The sequence below is a fragment of the Buceros rhinoceros genome, unplaced genomic scaffold (assembly GCF_000710305.1).
Source record: "Buceros rhinoceros silvestris isolate BGI_N320 unplaced genomic scaffold, ASM71030v1 scaffold9084, whole genome shotgun sequence".
In the NCBI taxonomy this organism is placed as follows: domain Eukaryota; kingdom Metazoa; phylum Chordata; class Aves; order Bucerotiformes; family Bucerotidae; genus Buceros; species Buceros rhinoceros.
The window spans coordinates 24,354-40,798 of NW_010406473.1; the positions used below are offsets into that span (position 1 = coordinate 24,354).

At 43.2% G+C, this 16,445-nt stretch overlaps 1 protein-coding gene across 1 annotated transcript in view; it reads right to left on the bottom strand.

Annotated features, from left to right (window-relative positions):
* Positions 1 to 395: 395 nt before the first annotated feature.
* Positions 396 to 16,445, bottom strand: part of DPP6 (dipeptidyl-peptidase 6) — a gene marked incomplete at its 5' end in the record, with an annotated part of 54,092 nt that continues 38,042 nt past the window's right edge. Inside the window, 10 exons of the mRNA XM_010134099.1 lie at positions 396 to 644; positions 2,139 to 2,212; positions 2,311 to 2,383; positions 4,897 to 4,955; positions 5,825 to 5,930; positions 6,858 to 6,912; positions 7,637 to 7,831; positions 9,787 to 9,856; positions 12,100 to 12,198; positions 16,156 to 16,203. Of these exons, the coding sequence (XP_010132401.1) occupies positions 498 to 644; positions 2,139 to 2,212; positions 2,311 to 2,383; positions 4,897 to 4,955; positions 5,825 to 5,930; positions 6,858 to 6,912; positions 7,637 to 7,831; positions 9,787 to 9,856; positions 12,100 to 12,198; positions 16,156 to 16,203 (926 nt within the window). The remainder of the gene's footprint in view (positions 645 to 2,138; positions 2,213 to 2,310; positions 2,384 to 4,896; positions 4,956 to 5,824; positions 5,931 to 6,857; positions 6,913 to 7,636; positions 7,832 to 9,786; positions 9,857 to 12,099; positions 12,199 to 16,155; positions 16,204 to 16,445) is intronic.

Genomic DNA, 16,445 nt, shown 5'->3' on the forward strand with positions numbered 1-16,445 from the left:
AATCTTCTCCATGTATTAGGTTGGATTTTTTTCTGACACAGTGTGATGCTAACTATAGTAACCTTAATATGGATGACGGATTTCACTGCTCCTGCTTGATTGCTTGAATGCAAAGAAACATTAAATCTTCCAGTCCTCAAAGCGGTTTCTTGGGGTGTCCCTTCAAGTTCAGTGTCTTACCACTTTCACGCTAGAAGTCACTTTGTGGAAACAGAAAAAGAAAGGAAGAAAAAAGAAAGAAAAAGAGAATACAAATAAAAATTAAAAAAAAAAAGATGTTGGTTGCAATGGATTAATTTCAGACAGCAGTTTCTGCTGAGTTCACCATGCTTAATGTTCTTCCGTTTAGGAAGGAGTTGCTGTCAAGTAAAGCAGAGGAGCTGCTTTCAGTTCTCTTTAAATACATGCTAACAACGTAACATCTCTTTCTTCAGAAAAACGATCCATTTGCATATTGTTAGAGAGATCTGCCTTGTGCTTAGCACGGACAAGTAGGGTTAATCGTCGTCCTCCTCCTCTTTCAGTGGGGCTATCGGGAGTTTGTCCTGAACTTGGAAACATGCTGCAAAGAAGTTGACAATGGAGTTGTACAAATGCTGCTCCAATGCTGCATTGTTAAAATAATGGCTTTCGTCGGGGTAAATCTGCAAAAAAACAGGCAAATACACACTGTTAGGAGCTTAAAGCCTCAGGACCGACCACTGATACCTGCAGCTGGAGCTGGCCTGCAAACCCACTGCTTCTTCTCAGCACTATGTGTCTTCCTGTAGATGCATATGAGGTCCAGGGTAACTCAGGCATCACAGCGCTCTGAGCACAGACTTGCATCTTCCTTCAAAAGGAACTTTTTGGGGGCAGGATTTTCCATCTAATTCCACTCAAGTGGAACACAAGTTCAGGCTAAGCAGAACCAGACCACGCTTGCAAATAAGAGTGTTCGTTCCTTGTGAACACTGAAAAAAAACCCAGTGCAAGTCTCTGGAGAGAAATGGCATTAGGTTTTAAACAAAAACTAAGGCATTAAAGAAAAAATGCCAATAGGAGCAAAGAAAGCTTGCTGGGAAGTTCTTAACTAGAAAAAACTAGAAATTAAATAGTTTAAACAACTTTTCATTTAAATGGAGCAAGTAACTTCTGCACGCGTTGAAGGAACATGAGAAGATCGTAATGGGGTGTTTGGACTGGGATATCGAAAGCGGAAAAAAAGAGTTTCTTGGGTGCTTTCAGGCAGGACTGAGGTGTCTCACTGCTGCTCTGAGTACCTCAGTCCGAAATGTAGATCCCTCAGCTCTCTATTCAGTTCTCAACCAACCTTTGATGTGCATCAAGCCCACTGGTACCTTCAAGCTCCAGTGTACTAATGCTTCTGCTTTGGAAAACGCGCAAGGGCACCCCAGTCATTATAGCACTGACCAAATCCGTGCACATGTCCGTGCTCCATCCTATCTGCCTTTGGAGCAGGACGGAGTGAGTATACCCATCACATGAAGCTCTGCAGAAATGCAGCCAGAGGGAGCTGGTATTCAGTAAATCAAGCGTTAGCAGGATTTGGGCACGGCAACACAACCATCCATACTGTGAGCTGTAGCACGGTCCCTAGCATGGATTGAGCCTGGGCTAGTTGCACTCTCCTGGCTGTGGCTTGACATGTAGCGGAGGGTAGGGACCATCCCCATGGCTGGTGGATTGGGTCATTTTGGAACCTTTAATGGCTTGGTCATGTGTCATTCAGCAAATCAGAGATGTAATTCAGTGGAAAGAGGGACTTTCTAGACCAGAGTATGTCGTTCACAGCGGGATGTCAGATTAACTGACATTTCCCTCCTTAACTTTTCTGGTGGATTTAATTAATCCTCGTAATTCTTCCTGAATTCAGCTTGTTGTTCTCAAAGAAAGTCAACAAGCATCAATTCCTTAGAGATGTGTCTGAAATGTAATAACTGCTCTACAACTGTCCAAACCAAAATAGTGGGATCAAATAAGTGCAGGAGTACACAGGAACACGTTAGATGCTGGTGCTAGTTCTACTGCCAGGCTGTGTTTGCAAGTGGCTTTTCAAAGCTTGCTTCATAACACCAGTTCGAGTTCAGACTGGGAAATGACTGTTCAAATATGAAAAAAGGAAACACATACTGTACCTGCAAGCTGTAATTAGCCTTTTCCCTAATTAGGTGTGTGATAAGGTCTGCAGTATGCTGAAAATGGATTTTTTCTGTAAAAGAAGTTACAATCATTAAAGAGACAAATTTAATTAAGAAAAATCAAAGCTGCCCCAAATATATAATGAGCTCAAATGAGGGGCTAACGTACCATCAGCAGTAGCATGAATGATCAAAAATGTCTGTTCCTTCAGTAATGAAACTCTGTTTGCTAATCTGGTGATCTGTGAAGGTAAAGGTTGCAATAAGATTAAAAATCTTGCTAGAAATTAGCAATTCATATGGAGAAAATAGAAACACTTAATTCCATTTCATAATTCATCACAAGGGTAATGAGCAGACACCAGCACAACACATTCTCTAGGCTACTTGAATCAGTCCGGAGGTAAAATATGTCCCCACCCCATCTTTCCAGGCTCAGTATCAGCAGCAGGAAGAGGTCTGAGACCCTGGTCTGCTCTGATAATGTTCACCAAAAGCCTGAACTGCAGAGCACATGGAAAATGTCAAAGTGAATTTCCAGTGACTACAAAACACTGATGAAAATTGTGCCCAGGTGCCTATGCACAAGAACTCTGTTCAGAGAGCTGGAGTGACTTTGGTATAGTTTGAAAGCCAGCCTCAACGAGCTTCAACAGCCTGGGGCGGAATCTGATGCTACACTCAAGTGTCCACTGCTGGGAGTGCCTTTGCTCCCAACTGTCTTTCAGATGCTCAGGGGAAATACAAATCTGAGTGACAGTAAGTGGTCCTGGGAAAGAGGAATGAAGGACTTCGCCACATCTTGCTGCATTATTAAGAAGAATACAAGTCTCAAGGAGACTCCAAAAGACTCAAAAAAGTTTTGGAGTGGCAAAAGGAATGTACATCTCAAATCACAGATGTTACTGCTTTATAGGGGGGCAGGAAAGAATAGCTGTCTCAAATTCATGTTTCCTCCACTGTTTAAAAGCACACGACCTAGCTCTGCTTCACTTGCATGAGTTAATGTGTTTTTCAGTTAAGACACACGTGTATCAATCTTATCTTTTACCTGTTTAGATCTTCTCACTGTCCTACGGGGTTTCTACGGAAAATAGACAAATGCAGCACCCAGAGCCATAGGACATTCCGTGGCTGGCTACAGAGGTCACATTAGCTGGCTATAAACATTGGCACGTATTGTTAAGACATAGTCACTGTTATTTTACATTACAGAGTGTGTGCATCTCTCCCAATAAAAAGACAAACAACCCTGAACATTAGAAGTGGCCCTGCATATTTCCTTGGCTAGATGCAAGTTTTTGGAAATTTTAGTGGATGCAGGCCTGTTCTGGATTTCTTGCAGCTCCACAGCTCTGTATGCACTTAAAGAGTGTTTGCAAATTTGCAAGGGTACCCTCTGATCATCATTCTATTCTTGGGCTTAATTAATGAATTCTCATCCTCAGAAAGCTGGAAGCAATGCTTAAGTCTTGTGATAGTGCATGCACGTATCTTGCACTCTGTTCTTCCCCTGTATGGCTCCTTCCTTTCTGCTTCCTCAATTGTAACCTACCATGTGACAAAAAAGCTTTTTTGGAGTCTGTATCAAGTCTTGAATTCTGTGACTTTCATAACGTTCATGTCTGGTCCATGGGTTAGGAACAGTTCTTCTCCCTAAGCAATTCATGGTTCAGCTGTGGCGTGTAGGAGGTGTGTATCAGTTAGGGTCCGTACTGGGAAGAGTGCCGTGCTCTGCAGAGAGCTCAGGTGCTGCTCCTAGCAGTTAATCTCAAGTCAAGCAAAAGTACTGCTATTTGCTTAGGCAAGGTTTTCAATGTACAAATCATGTGTGGCGATACAAATTGTCACATTGTATTCCAGAAATATACTAATTTCTGGAATATTTTCCCTTGCTTTCACCTCTGCTGACCTGCCTTCAAGTTTCTAAAAGGACTAAAAGAGATTGCAATGATTTAGAGTTCATGAGTTCAAAATCTGATAGACAATGAACTCAGTATTTAAATAGCCAGGAAGAGTTTCCACTGCAGGGGCACTGTTTCTTCTCTGTAAGAAACAGTTTCAAACCTCTGCTGCCTTTCTGTCTTCTAGCTGAAGACAAGGCTTAGCAGGCTTAACAATGTTTTCTGTATAACAAATTTTGTTTGTGTGACTGTTCTTTATTAGGTTTTTCCTTCAAGTAATTAAAGGAAACAAGATATGAACCAACTGATCCCATCACACATACTAAATAATTTCTTTGTTAATGGGTGCCATGTCTCCTTTTCCATGTCCTGCTCAACTCTGGCACAGAGTTATGCCTACCTGGAATATCACATCTGTGCTTACATTGAAAAAGCCAAGAGAAGCTGAGCTTCGCTTGGCTCTGGGTCAAAAATTGTACTTCAGATAGATAGAACTGAAGTAGCAAGACCATTGGGATGAACTTTAAAGGAGGTCGTGACATCGTGTCCTCTCGTGCACCTCTGACTCACTCAGCCTCAACTCTTCCAATCTGTAAAACTGGAATAACTGTATTTACCCAATTCAGAGAGGCAGCCATAAAGGCTAATCAATAAAAAAACCGTATCCATCATTACTATAAAGATAATAGAAGCAGTGAGCAGGCTGAAGGACAGCTTGCTGCTTTTTAAATACAGTTTTACTAGTGAGTCAATCTTGCATAGCCTTTTTCCCTCCCCAAAAGAGAACACATTGAGGAAGAGCTAAACCCCTGTTCACACTTATCAGGGAAACGCAGTGTCCATGCAGTTACCTCGTACGCTCTGTTATCAATCCCATGCAAGCCCAAGTATCTTTCAGAAAAGGCTGATGCTTGAAAAGAAAAAAAGAAAACATCTCTTTCAGTTATAAGTGAGTACATTGATGTTTCTGAGTCAAATATTGAAGATGCTAAAAAAAATTCTTCTTTTCTAACTTTGCCTTAGTAACACAGGACATATTTCTAAAAGCTTTTGAAAAATGCTCTAAGAATGTGCCTGAAACACCAGTCTTTTATCATCACCATGTACCTAAGGTTTCTAAAAAGTCACAGAAGAGCCTTTATTTTCTTTTTTCCCTTAATGCAGCCAAGATCTGAGAGGAGAAGACCACTGTCATGTGGTGTCCCTTTCTCCTTTCACATGGGGCCATCTCCATCAACAGTCTACTGCAAGGCCCATTGGTCTAAGGAATAATGGTACAGGATCTGAAGGCTGGCTTCACACCACTGACTTTCATGGCAGTCCCCTGATCTTCACTGGTGCTAAGTGCAAAGGGAACTGGTGTCCCTGAGAGGAAGGACCACCATGTGCAGTGGAGTATTGCCACCAGAGAGAGGACAAGGCAGGCAGGCAGGACTGCATCTTCCACAGATGAATGGTTCAGACAAGAAAGAAGCATGTTCAAAGCAGTGACACAGGTTGGTGCCAGAGGCTGGAGGGGATTAGAGCCAATTCTACTTTATTTTAAAGGATTGAGTAATAAAAGTCACTTTATTATTCTGACCACCATGGCTAGTCCCATTGGTACCAGCAAAATCGTTCCTGAGGGGGAAAAAAGGGTTTATAGCTAGTCCTAAGAAGGCACACAATACAAATCAGGCAGGACCTTGGGGAAGAAAGAGAGGATAACTGGGAAAAGTTAGGACAGAAACATCATTTATAGTCAGCAGAAGAGTCCGTGGGCTCTGAGATGGGGTTTACCATATAGTTTGAAGTCTGTCAGTGGGGAAAGAGCAGCTCCACAGGCAAACACCTGGTTCTCTTCACCGGCTGGAAGCATGTAAATGCTCAGGTAGCCGCCGTAATCCTGGAAGACAAACCAGGCAGAGGCATCAGTGGTTCTGCTGTGAGGTGCTGCTGCCTTTGGGTACAGAAACAAGGCAGCTGAGACCTTGCACCAAACTCATAGCCATTACACAGCCTTTAATATCTTGTTCTGAAAAACCATGAAACAAGGGACATCTCCCTGGCTTCAGCAGATGCAGCAGTAGATAAGCTCTACACTTGGTGCACTCTCCTGAAGGCAGGAGGGTTGTGTGCCCAAGGTCTGGCCTCTCTCCACCCCCCATTATGGCTGTGGTTCTGATCAGGGATGTTACTTCTCCAAAACGTTATCCCAATCTTTCATTATTTGAAATGGGCATCACAATTTCAGTGTCTGCCGTCACACTGCGAACAATTCCCTGCAGAGATACTGCTGTATGTGCAGCTCCCTTTGCCCTGTATCTCCCTGTATCTCCTAAGCCTGTATCTCCCACAGCAAACAACTTCTACTCGCAGTCCCGTTCTCATTTCAAACCGCGTGTACTTTGCAACTGCTGCAGCGTGCAGCTGGGCCCCTGCTCTGGTGCGAATCAGCCTCAGAAATCAATATTGTTGCTGTATGTTTGTATGACACGAGCTAGATCTACCCACATTCCCATAGGCCTTAAGGGGCAAGATGAAAATGAAATGAAACTTTGCAAGTGGAAAAAATAACTTAATTATCTAACAATATTTTTCTGACAAGTGAGTCGCTTTCTGCACTTGGAAGTTAATTTTTGAAAATTGACAAATACGTTGATAAAATGAAAGCTTTCATCTTTAAAATTCCTGAGCAAGAAGCAGTTGATCTCAAAAATAAATAATAATAAAAAAGTCACCACTGACACACTCACTAAGTCAGGATTTCACTCAGCTGCTTAGCCTCATCAGCCAACTAGAAACAGCACAGAGGAACACGGGAAAACGTTACCTTCCCAAACACACCGACGCGCAATTTATCAATGTAATGCTCCTTCAGCATTGTCCTAGAACATGCGGGGAGAGAAGAAAAAGGGGTTAAAAATATTTTTCCCTTAATTACAGTAAACATAGTATGATTTTTATCAGCTTGAATTTGGGATGACCACAGAAAACTGATGTCAACAATCTAAATTCATGTTGCTACACGCTGCAGTCACAAACCTCTGATTTGATCTTGCAACCTGTTGCCTTGGATTTGGCCAAGCAATGGCAACCCGTCACCTGCACTATCTCTGAAAGTCACAATGAAGCTGTTGCTATTGCACTACACTGAGAGCGTTTTCAGTGTGATTATGTGCAGAATAAATCTAACAATGACTGCGTCTGACCTTTGGGGTTTTCCACTGTTTTTTCTGTTTTAAATAGTTTAAGGGTTTAAAGATGGGTTTTTTCCAATGACTAGGCCAGCAAAAAATTAATGTAGGAGCTGATATTCAAGCTTACTTGTTTGTAGCTGTATGACTGTACAGAGCTAAAAATAAATAGGCTTTGAACATGTGACACAGATAAGTGTGCTCTGATTTAGCTCTGTTTAAGGCTTGGTTTTCTCCTTCTGCATTGGCTGGCATGAGCCCTCTCTCACATGCCATCACTCGGTCACAGATTACATTGCCCTTCTCTCCCACCTCCTTGCTCTACCCTACCCACCATTAAAGCAACCAGGACTAATGACAGTCTTGGTTTAATTATCATCAATGAATTAATTTCTTCAATAACAGTGTCATTCACCGGACAGCTTCCAGCTGATCCTTCTCTTCCAAAAAGCCCAGCCTTCTCTTAACTTCGTGCAATAGCTTAGTGCCTTGGAAGCCACTCCCACGGCCGTCGAACTTCAGCACGATGGCGTTGTGAGAGCTGACCATGACGCTTTCCCACGTCACTTCAAATTTTTCTGTTACGATCTGGCTGCCAGGTGTCCCATCTCTGAAACAGAAAGAGGCATCAAGCAAAGGCAAGAGCACCAAGCATGGACCAAACGCCCTCCCCAGAGCCGTAAGCTTGCTGTGGCAATGGGGACCAGCAGGCATTTGTAAGGCAGGGCAGGTTTCAAGAAGGGGAGGCCAGTCTCTGCAACGATGATGTGCAGAAGGCTGGTTGTGCCAGATGGGTTTTGAGGCTAGAGGGGATGTTGCAGGTTGGTTTCTACTTTCTCCTTTGCACAGCGACTATTGCTGCACTAAGCTGAGCTTTGAACAAACCTAGCAGGCACACCACTAACTGGGCAGGATTCCTCATGTGAGTAAACCACGGCAGTGCACAGAGATCAGTTGAGTTTTTCCCTTTTTACACCTGCTCTAATCTATATTTTCTATGTTCCTCAAAGATGACATTTTTCTGGAGGAGGAGTTTCTGTGAGAAGCCAAAATATGTTGGATAAAGCTTGCAGACATCAGTTATCCTCTCCTTTACTGACAAGCACTGGGGTTTCATTTACTGCCCCCCATTTACCCAGCCCAGACCTTCCTTCTCCCACAGGGTTCTAGAGAGTGGCATTGTATGTAGCTGCCAATCACTTCTGTCACCACTGCCTCACACAAGTACAGAGAGGAAGGACACTTTTAAAGTGATAAAGCTAACAAACAGCTTAAAAATGCTCAGGTTGGCCCAGAATTGTGGGGGAAGGGGAAGGGGAGGGCAAGACTCCCTCTTCATCGTTCTGCTTAGGGCCCAGTCCTGTACAGGGGAACCGTCTTGAGAAATATTGACCCCACTTCAGCCAGACAGCTCAAAAAATCAAGAAATTCTGTTGCTGCTTGTGACTAACATTTTAGGACTGGGATTACTGTAGAGCCACTGGCACTTCCATCTACTTCTTGTCCTTTTTGGGGTTCTTGGAGACATCAGGCAACTCACTGCAGTATTTTAATGTGCATGAGACTTCAGTCATTTGCATTTATTCAAGCGAGATCCAGGCACACGCAGCTTCAGAGGCAGCCTAATCAAGTGCTGTTAGCTTGATGAGTACCAATCTTCCTCAAGCACTTGTATAATGAAGTACATTTTCTCTGCAGTAATTTCGTGATGTAACGACACCCTTATTGCAGTGTTTTTGTCCTTCATGGAGGGATATGCAAGATGGTGTTCAGGCATTCATCAGACATTCATCACTCCTGCATGAGGCTTCTCTCTCGTGGGGTGTTCCCTGGCAGGGAGCAAGCAACGCAGTGGGATGCAGCCAGGGCCAAGCGGGTTCTTACAAGGCCAGTGACTTCCCTCACATAGTTTCTTTCCAAATTGACAGAGAAAACACAGTAATCTGGATTATTGTTACTAAATGTTGCATAGAGAAATACCTATCTGCTGTGCCTGCCAGGAGGAAATCCTACCTACCTAATATAAATGTTAACACTGTGGAGTTCTTCGAAGGTTTCTAGCTTTCTCTTTCTTGTCACTTCAGGGAACACTGGCATGTGCCTGGGAAGGATTGCTGCATGACAGCATCTAAAATTACAGCTGAAGCAAGGCTGACTACATCCCACTCGAAAACTACCTGTTAGGGCAGAGTGAGTGCCCTAAGCACTGGGACAGAAAGTCAATAAAGTCTTTTATTCCACCCCCTCCTTTTTCTGCCCCCAGAACGATCGAATTGCAAATGTACGTGGGACAACTTTACAAAATCCTACCGTTTACTCGGCAGGATTTCACTAGGGCACCTTCTGGGAGCTGACACCCTTAGCTCAAACACGGGAGAGAAGAGACCTCTGTCTAGTGCCTTCCAGCTCCGAGGTGAGAAAGGGGGCAGGGACCAACATGAGGAACTTAGGTGCTAATGCTGCCTGACATTGTACAAAACATATCTTTACAAGTTCTGACCATGGCCAAGGTTTCCACACTGCCCTAAGAATGTGAACAAAAAGAAAGGATGAGTGAGAACTTACACAACCAAAAGCAAGGGGTAGTGTGCGGTGTCCGAAAAAGTTGCTGGCTTCAAGATCTGCATTGGCAATTCTAGGCAAGAAAAATCCAAATAACAACATGTCTTCAGTGTGGGAATGCTGACATAATTCTAATAGAGTTTTCTGGTGTTTTGGCCACTTACAAGAAAGAACCAAATGGCGTTTCATCAGAGGCACTGGTAAATAATACCTTAGAAACACAGATGTTGTCAAAGAAAAGACCCATATTATGATAGCCGAGGTGACAAGCAATGTAAATCGGGAGTACGGCGCGAGCTGTTCAGTCATGCATCACTTTTACAGCACTCAATTAACATCTGGCAATAGCTATAATTTTCCTTTTTGGCAGATGGATGAGTGATGCAGCCAGAAATCAATATTTCAGGGCAGCAGAGGAGGGGGGAAATAGGCGATGAAAATGATAATTTAAAACCCAATTAAGTATGGTGGCTGGGGGAGAGAATAGGATTATTTTGCTATAATGGTGTGAAGACGGAGAGAGAAATGTGTTTTAATCCTGACTTCCAGAGGGCTTAATTTTGCTGTAAAACATGAAGTAACCGTGCTGAAGCCCATGTCGTTATACTGGTCTGAACCAATGTAAGTGAGGGACGTGCTCACCGAAGCTTCATTTAACTGCTTCCTGTGGCTTTGCATCGATAGCCAAAACTGCTGCCATACAAATGCTTTCCACATCAACGAGAGCACGTTTATTTTTAAAACGTTAACTACAATCCAGATTAGCAAAGGCCCAGCAATTAAATCAGTATTAGGAGCATTTTCAGTAGATTAATACACAGATTAACCACGCGGTTTAAGTGGTTTGCTTTGCAATTATTGTCTGACACTCTGCCTAATTAGTTATTCCATCTGAATGCTAATAGCTGCAAATTGGATCAATGGCCCAGAGACAGCCAAAAAGGCCATCGCTCGATTTTAAATATAACTAAGCACTACGTGCAGTGTTCCCAAGGCTGTTAAGCACAAAGCTTTGAAAATATAGGGCGAGCACAGAACAAACCCAGAGCTGTGGCCAGCTTGTATTTATGGCACCCGCACATATATATTTTAGGTCAAATGACCAGAATGATGTTTCAGCGATATCTGTAGTTAAGAAATTTAGCATCAAGCCGAGTTATTCCTAATAAGCTGCAGTGTCACTACCAACTGGCTGATGGTAGGGATAGACACAATCTTTATGACAGGCACTTTCACCATCTTTTCCTGCCCAAAAGGCCCGGAAATGAATGTCTGTTCCTGTTATTCCACGCACTGGTTTATGTTCCTAATGCCCATGTGGCAAGCAGAACATTTTAGGGCCATTATGATCCTTTTCAAATGGCAACTGTCTCTCAGCCTTTGCTTCACTTTCAGTAATACCCAGTTGAAATTAGTAACTGCTTCCATTTCACTGCATCTGATCTGAGAGGTACACTCCTTCCTGGCATGGGAAATATTATGGGTCATACTTTAAACCCGGGTTCTTTGGGGTTTTTTTTAACGTTGCCACCGTACAGACAAACTGGGATTTTTGGGAGCCATTGCACGACTCTGAATATGTGGTTAGAAAATCCTTCCGTACAGAAGATACTCAAAAGCTGTTTGAGGAGACTGTGAATTTAAAAATGATCAGGTGAGCTTTTCCTAGCGCGTACATTTAGTGCTATCTCTCTGGGTATGTGGATTTTCCACATGCAGGTAGGAGATCTGCTTATAGCCACAGGAGATGCTTTTTAGGTCGTTTCAGGTACAACTACAGGGGCAGGCAGAAAATGCTTACACCTTGGCTGCTTGCCATTCGGCTCTTCTTGCTCTTTTTGGCATATAGATATGTGGGGAATGATTATACAAGTGGTACAAATAACGTACCAGCTGTGGATATAAACTACTCCAAGTTTCTGCCTTCTTTACTCCAAGAGAAATCTCTTCTGGCTTTTCTCATAAAGCCAAACCCCAGCTCAAAAAATACACCAGTTCTGCTAGGGTGAATGCCCCAAACAATGCAGGCACCACACCGTGTCATTTCCCAGAGTGGCTTTTTCTCTACAAAGACAATTTTAAAAGGAACAGCCCCCCCTAACCCTATCATTTTGCCTGTCTTCAGCTGCATTGTCATCAACTCCTGTCTCTGCACTACCCGCCTTATGTAGCACATCCTGAGAGAGTGCTTTGCAAACTGTGTGAGTTTATTGAGAGCCAAAGCCATTTTTCCTCCTGCCACTCTAGCCAAGATGACTGTATAATTTCACAGCAATAGCAGTGAAAAAGAAAAATGAGAGGAAAGGTGCTACTTACTGTAATCATCTATCTTGATTTCCGTGTATTCCACCTTAGGCATTTGCCTGTCATTTACAGTCAGCTGCACATTTTCATTTACCTCCAGCTCAAAGATTTCTGAAAGAAGGACAAGATCACAAAAACTTTTGTCATTGTTTGTGAAAGAGCATTTTAACTTTTTATAGCCACCTTAGGACTTGTAACACAAGTTTCCTTATGAAAGAATCTCCTTCTAGTCCTCACAGATGTCTAATTCAATTAAGTCTTTGAAACCCCTCCCAGGTTCTACATTGTTAAAAAGCTATATTCCTGAAATCAGTGACGTCCAGCTGATTTACAGCAAATGGGAATGTGACCTTCTCTATTGAGGCAGTACTCTGGGTCCCAGTCAGACAACATGCTTGTCCCAGTCGACTTGCCATGCAAAGCTAGATATCAAATGAAGGAGCCCTCAAATCTATGCCTCAGTTACACATAATAAATGGGGAAAGGGAGAAGACTAGGCTTCAGGACAAGGCTGTGCTGCTACACAAGAGGAAAATCCATGAGAAGGAAAGCTGTGGGGAGAGAAGAGTGGACAAGGATCACGAAAATCTGCATGTCAGGTTTTAGAGCTGTCTTGGCTTTTCGAGTGTTTCAAGAATTGTTCATTTTGCTTGTGTGTCTTATCAAGGACTCTCTGGGACTGAATCCGAGGGTCCCTTCCTCCTTCCCAGGATTTAACCTTTATTCCCACATCCTGACCATATGCTGCTGAGCCTCTTCTAGAAAAAGTGGCCACCTCTAAGACCAAAAAGAGCAAGGCTATCCCAGCTGGTAAAGAAAGGGCCCTTCTTTAGGAGGCATTTCAGGTTGTATGTCCTAGGTGGTGGGAAATCTCTCCTGGTGATGGTGAGGCTCCTGAGACCCGTGAGGGATGGATTCAAAGGCCAGGGGGATCCCACTGTGGTGGCAGTGAATCCTGGTCTGGGGACCCTGTTGCAGGGCTCATCCCCATGGCATCAGGCTGGGTTTGAACCAGGGCCATCCAGGGCATTATCTTTGCCATGTGAATCCAAGGAGGGTTTGAGGTTTTGCACCACATTATCTGTTCCATTGACTGTAACTTCCCTTTTGAGACACACTGATAAATAGGGCTGTAACCGCAGCTCCTCAAATAATACTTATGGTACCTGGTTATCATGCTCTCATGGCCCGTCTCTGCCGAATAGGCAGACACAGCACAAAAACATGCCCTTCCCAGTTACATTTCACAGATCTTTCAGCAAGTGTATTGGTTCAATGACTGTTCGCCCTGTTTCTGAAAAGCCTGGCTCATCTCTATTGGAACCACAACCCCCGCAGAAGTGCCAAAGCAACAGCCTATTACGTTTAGTTAAATATTAAGATTCTCATTTAATTATGGCATACACAAGTAGCTTTATCAGCAGAAAGGGGCTTGCCACACGGGGGAATTTAGTCAAGCCATTTTATTTGTTCATATAATTGCGTTCACAGAAAGCCAGGAAGACTGCGGAGGAAATAAAAAAGATTGGCATATCTCCTAAAGGACTTTCTTTTCTGCTTTAGGACCACAGGGAGCTTGAGTCTGTGGAGTACAAATGGTCATTGCTTAATTAAATGTAAGCACGCTGTAATATTCAGTGCAACTCACTACTATCAGATTATTGCAGAATACGGGGGCAAACTCTCTTTATAGAGTAATGGGCTCATATTAAATACGTAAATTCAGTAACATGCAACTGTCAGTTGCCCTTTATTCAAAACCAAAAGAGGGGAAAAAAGGGAAACAGGGGAAATGCTAATCATATGCAGAAAATCATGAGTTTCAGTAGAGGACGTGTTCTGTGCATGAATAGATGGAGTTTGCTATGTAATAAATGCTATACATATGTATCTGTCACAATAAAACGGGTCTCAGGGTGAGTTATCAAGCCCTTCATTTGCTGTTTGTGTTTTATAGTGTCTCTCATTTTATTCACCTAAAAGTATCTCATTACACTATACAGGAGGTTATGGCACAGTTCATGGGAGCACTGTCCTGTACATGCTGTTATAGCGAGTCAGCCATCTCCACGTCTATGGTAAAATTAAAGTACAGCATTTAAGGGAGAAAAAATGAAAGCGCCTTTGGCGCCGCAGATCAGAGCTAGCTCTCTTGGCACTGTGGTGACATCCTCTGTGGGCTGAAAAACCTTGTGGGCATCACCAGGGCTGCTCTGGAATTACACCCAGCAAGGGCACTGTCGAGCCCAGGTCTCTGCTCAGAAGATGAGCTGATACACCCTTGTGGGCAAAGGGTGAGATATGCACGGTCAGTGGTGCAGAAAGACTGAAAAGTTAGGAGCTTGCACTTCGCTTTCAGTACTGCTTAAAAAAGCAATTATTTTAGTTTTCTAGACCAGAATAGCTGCAAGCACCAACTTCTGCATGTTTATTTTCGAAGTTTCCCAAGGACCAGATCAGCACATGGACCTATACCCTTGGCCCGCTACTGCCAGCAGCGATAACCCTGGCTCCACAGTGAGAGGCCTCCTCTGGCCAACAAAATCAGTCAGCTCCATCATTTTATCCAGCAATTATAGACCAGTGGGGAAACTGAGTCACCAGGAAAGGAAATGTTATCTCATGGTCACCCCATAAGCAAGATGATGGCAGATGGTCTAAGCTACGGTCCAGGGTACAATGTGGTCCTTTGTTTTTAGCAGCACAGATCTCTCTTGCTGCCCTTACAGGACAATCACACAGCAACATATTGCTTTAATCTAACTTATTCCAGGACACTGCTAAAGTGCATGTCTGTCGAGGCAAAGGAACATTTTAATCGGAAAAAATTTATGGAAAACAATGGAAGGATAAATTAGAATTACATGTACAATACATCACATTAGCAATATTGGACATTGTTGACACTAGTTGGAAAACTACTGAGTATTTCTATTTTAATGGCAAAGGATACAATATGCCATTAATCTGATTTTAAATTTGATCTTAAAAAATTCCATCAGAATGGGATTGGACTCTACACATGCTGCTTACAATCAAAACTTTTCTAGGTGGAGTAAGGTCTTGAAATACTTGTTGCCAACAGAAATTGAGAAAACAGGGAATAAAACAGGGAACACGCGGAAACTATATAAAGCAAGATGGATCCTGTGCTGTTTTCTTACATGTCCTGGTGCCCCAGGAGTCTTTCCTTTGACACTTACCACCTTCAGCAGCAAATGAAGCAGCTCAGCATTTCACAGAAACCACTTAGCTTGAGAGGTTTCTTGGTTTCCCTGGTTTGCTCTGCTCCTTTGCAGAGGCAACAGCCATGAGCTGCTGCAAATCCAGTTAAGCTAAACTGGTATCTGACAAACTGGCCAGGTACAGAGCAGATAGAATAAAGGTATTGCTCATTATTTGGATCCCAGCAATGCCTAAAGTTCCTGGCTGAATGTTAAGGCCAGGCTAAACTTACATTAAAATAAAAGATAAGGGTCTACCATCAAAGTGGAGGAGCAGATAAATCTTTGTTTCACACAAGACTCGGTCCCACACCTTGCTGCGAAGTCTCCTGAGACTCATGAAGGAGAGAAAGGGGCACTTTGGTTTCAGACCCCTGTAGAGAAGGGACAGGGTGTCTATCTGAGGCATCCTGCCTCAATAAATGCTACGATCCCCATGAACAGATCAGGAAACCATCAGAGGTACAACCTGTGGGGCTCACTCTGCATTATCCCTTTCAACCCGGTAATCCATATCAGAGTGATGTTTGGTTTTTAAAAGGTAGATTACGCTAGAATAATTCTTATTTTTGAGGAGGTCATAAAGCAGTACTTGTGAAAGACTAACAAAAAGAGTTAAAAACTGAGTGGTTTTTAACAAGCAACGTGCCCAAACCACTGTCTTCATACCCCAAACAAAAATCTTTTGTGATGGCAGCACAACAGCTCTGCACGTCCCTCTGACTTGCATTTGGACAGAGTTTGGGTTCCTCTCTAGTCTAAGTTTACCAAAGAGCAGCTACATCTCAGTGTCCTGCCTGGATGGTTTCCTCTGAAAAATTTCAAGGCTCAAGCCCATTCTTACTCTGTGCATCGGTTGTGTTGTGAACTGTCACCATCGGGACTCGGGGACCTTGAAAAGAAGAAGAAAAGAACTTGGTTAAATGTCTAGCGAAGCCCACACAAACGCATGTGAACCGGTTTTGAATTCCACAGCGCTGAAGACTCCTGAGACTCGCTTTCCATGCAAGAGCAATCTAGAAAGCAAATCACCCTGGTATTAGGAAGAGTTTATGAATAAATGACAGTACTGTAGACTCGAAGACATGTGAGGTTTCAAAGCCCTTTCCCAACAGACCACTAAATGCATCTTTC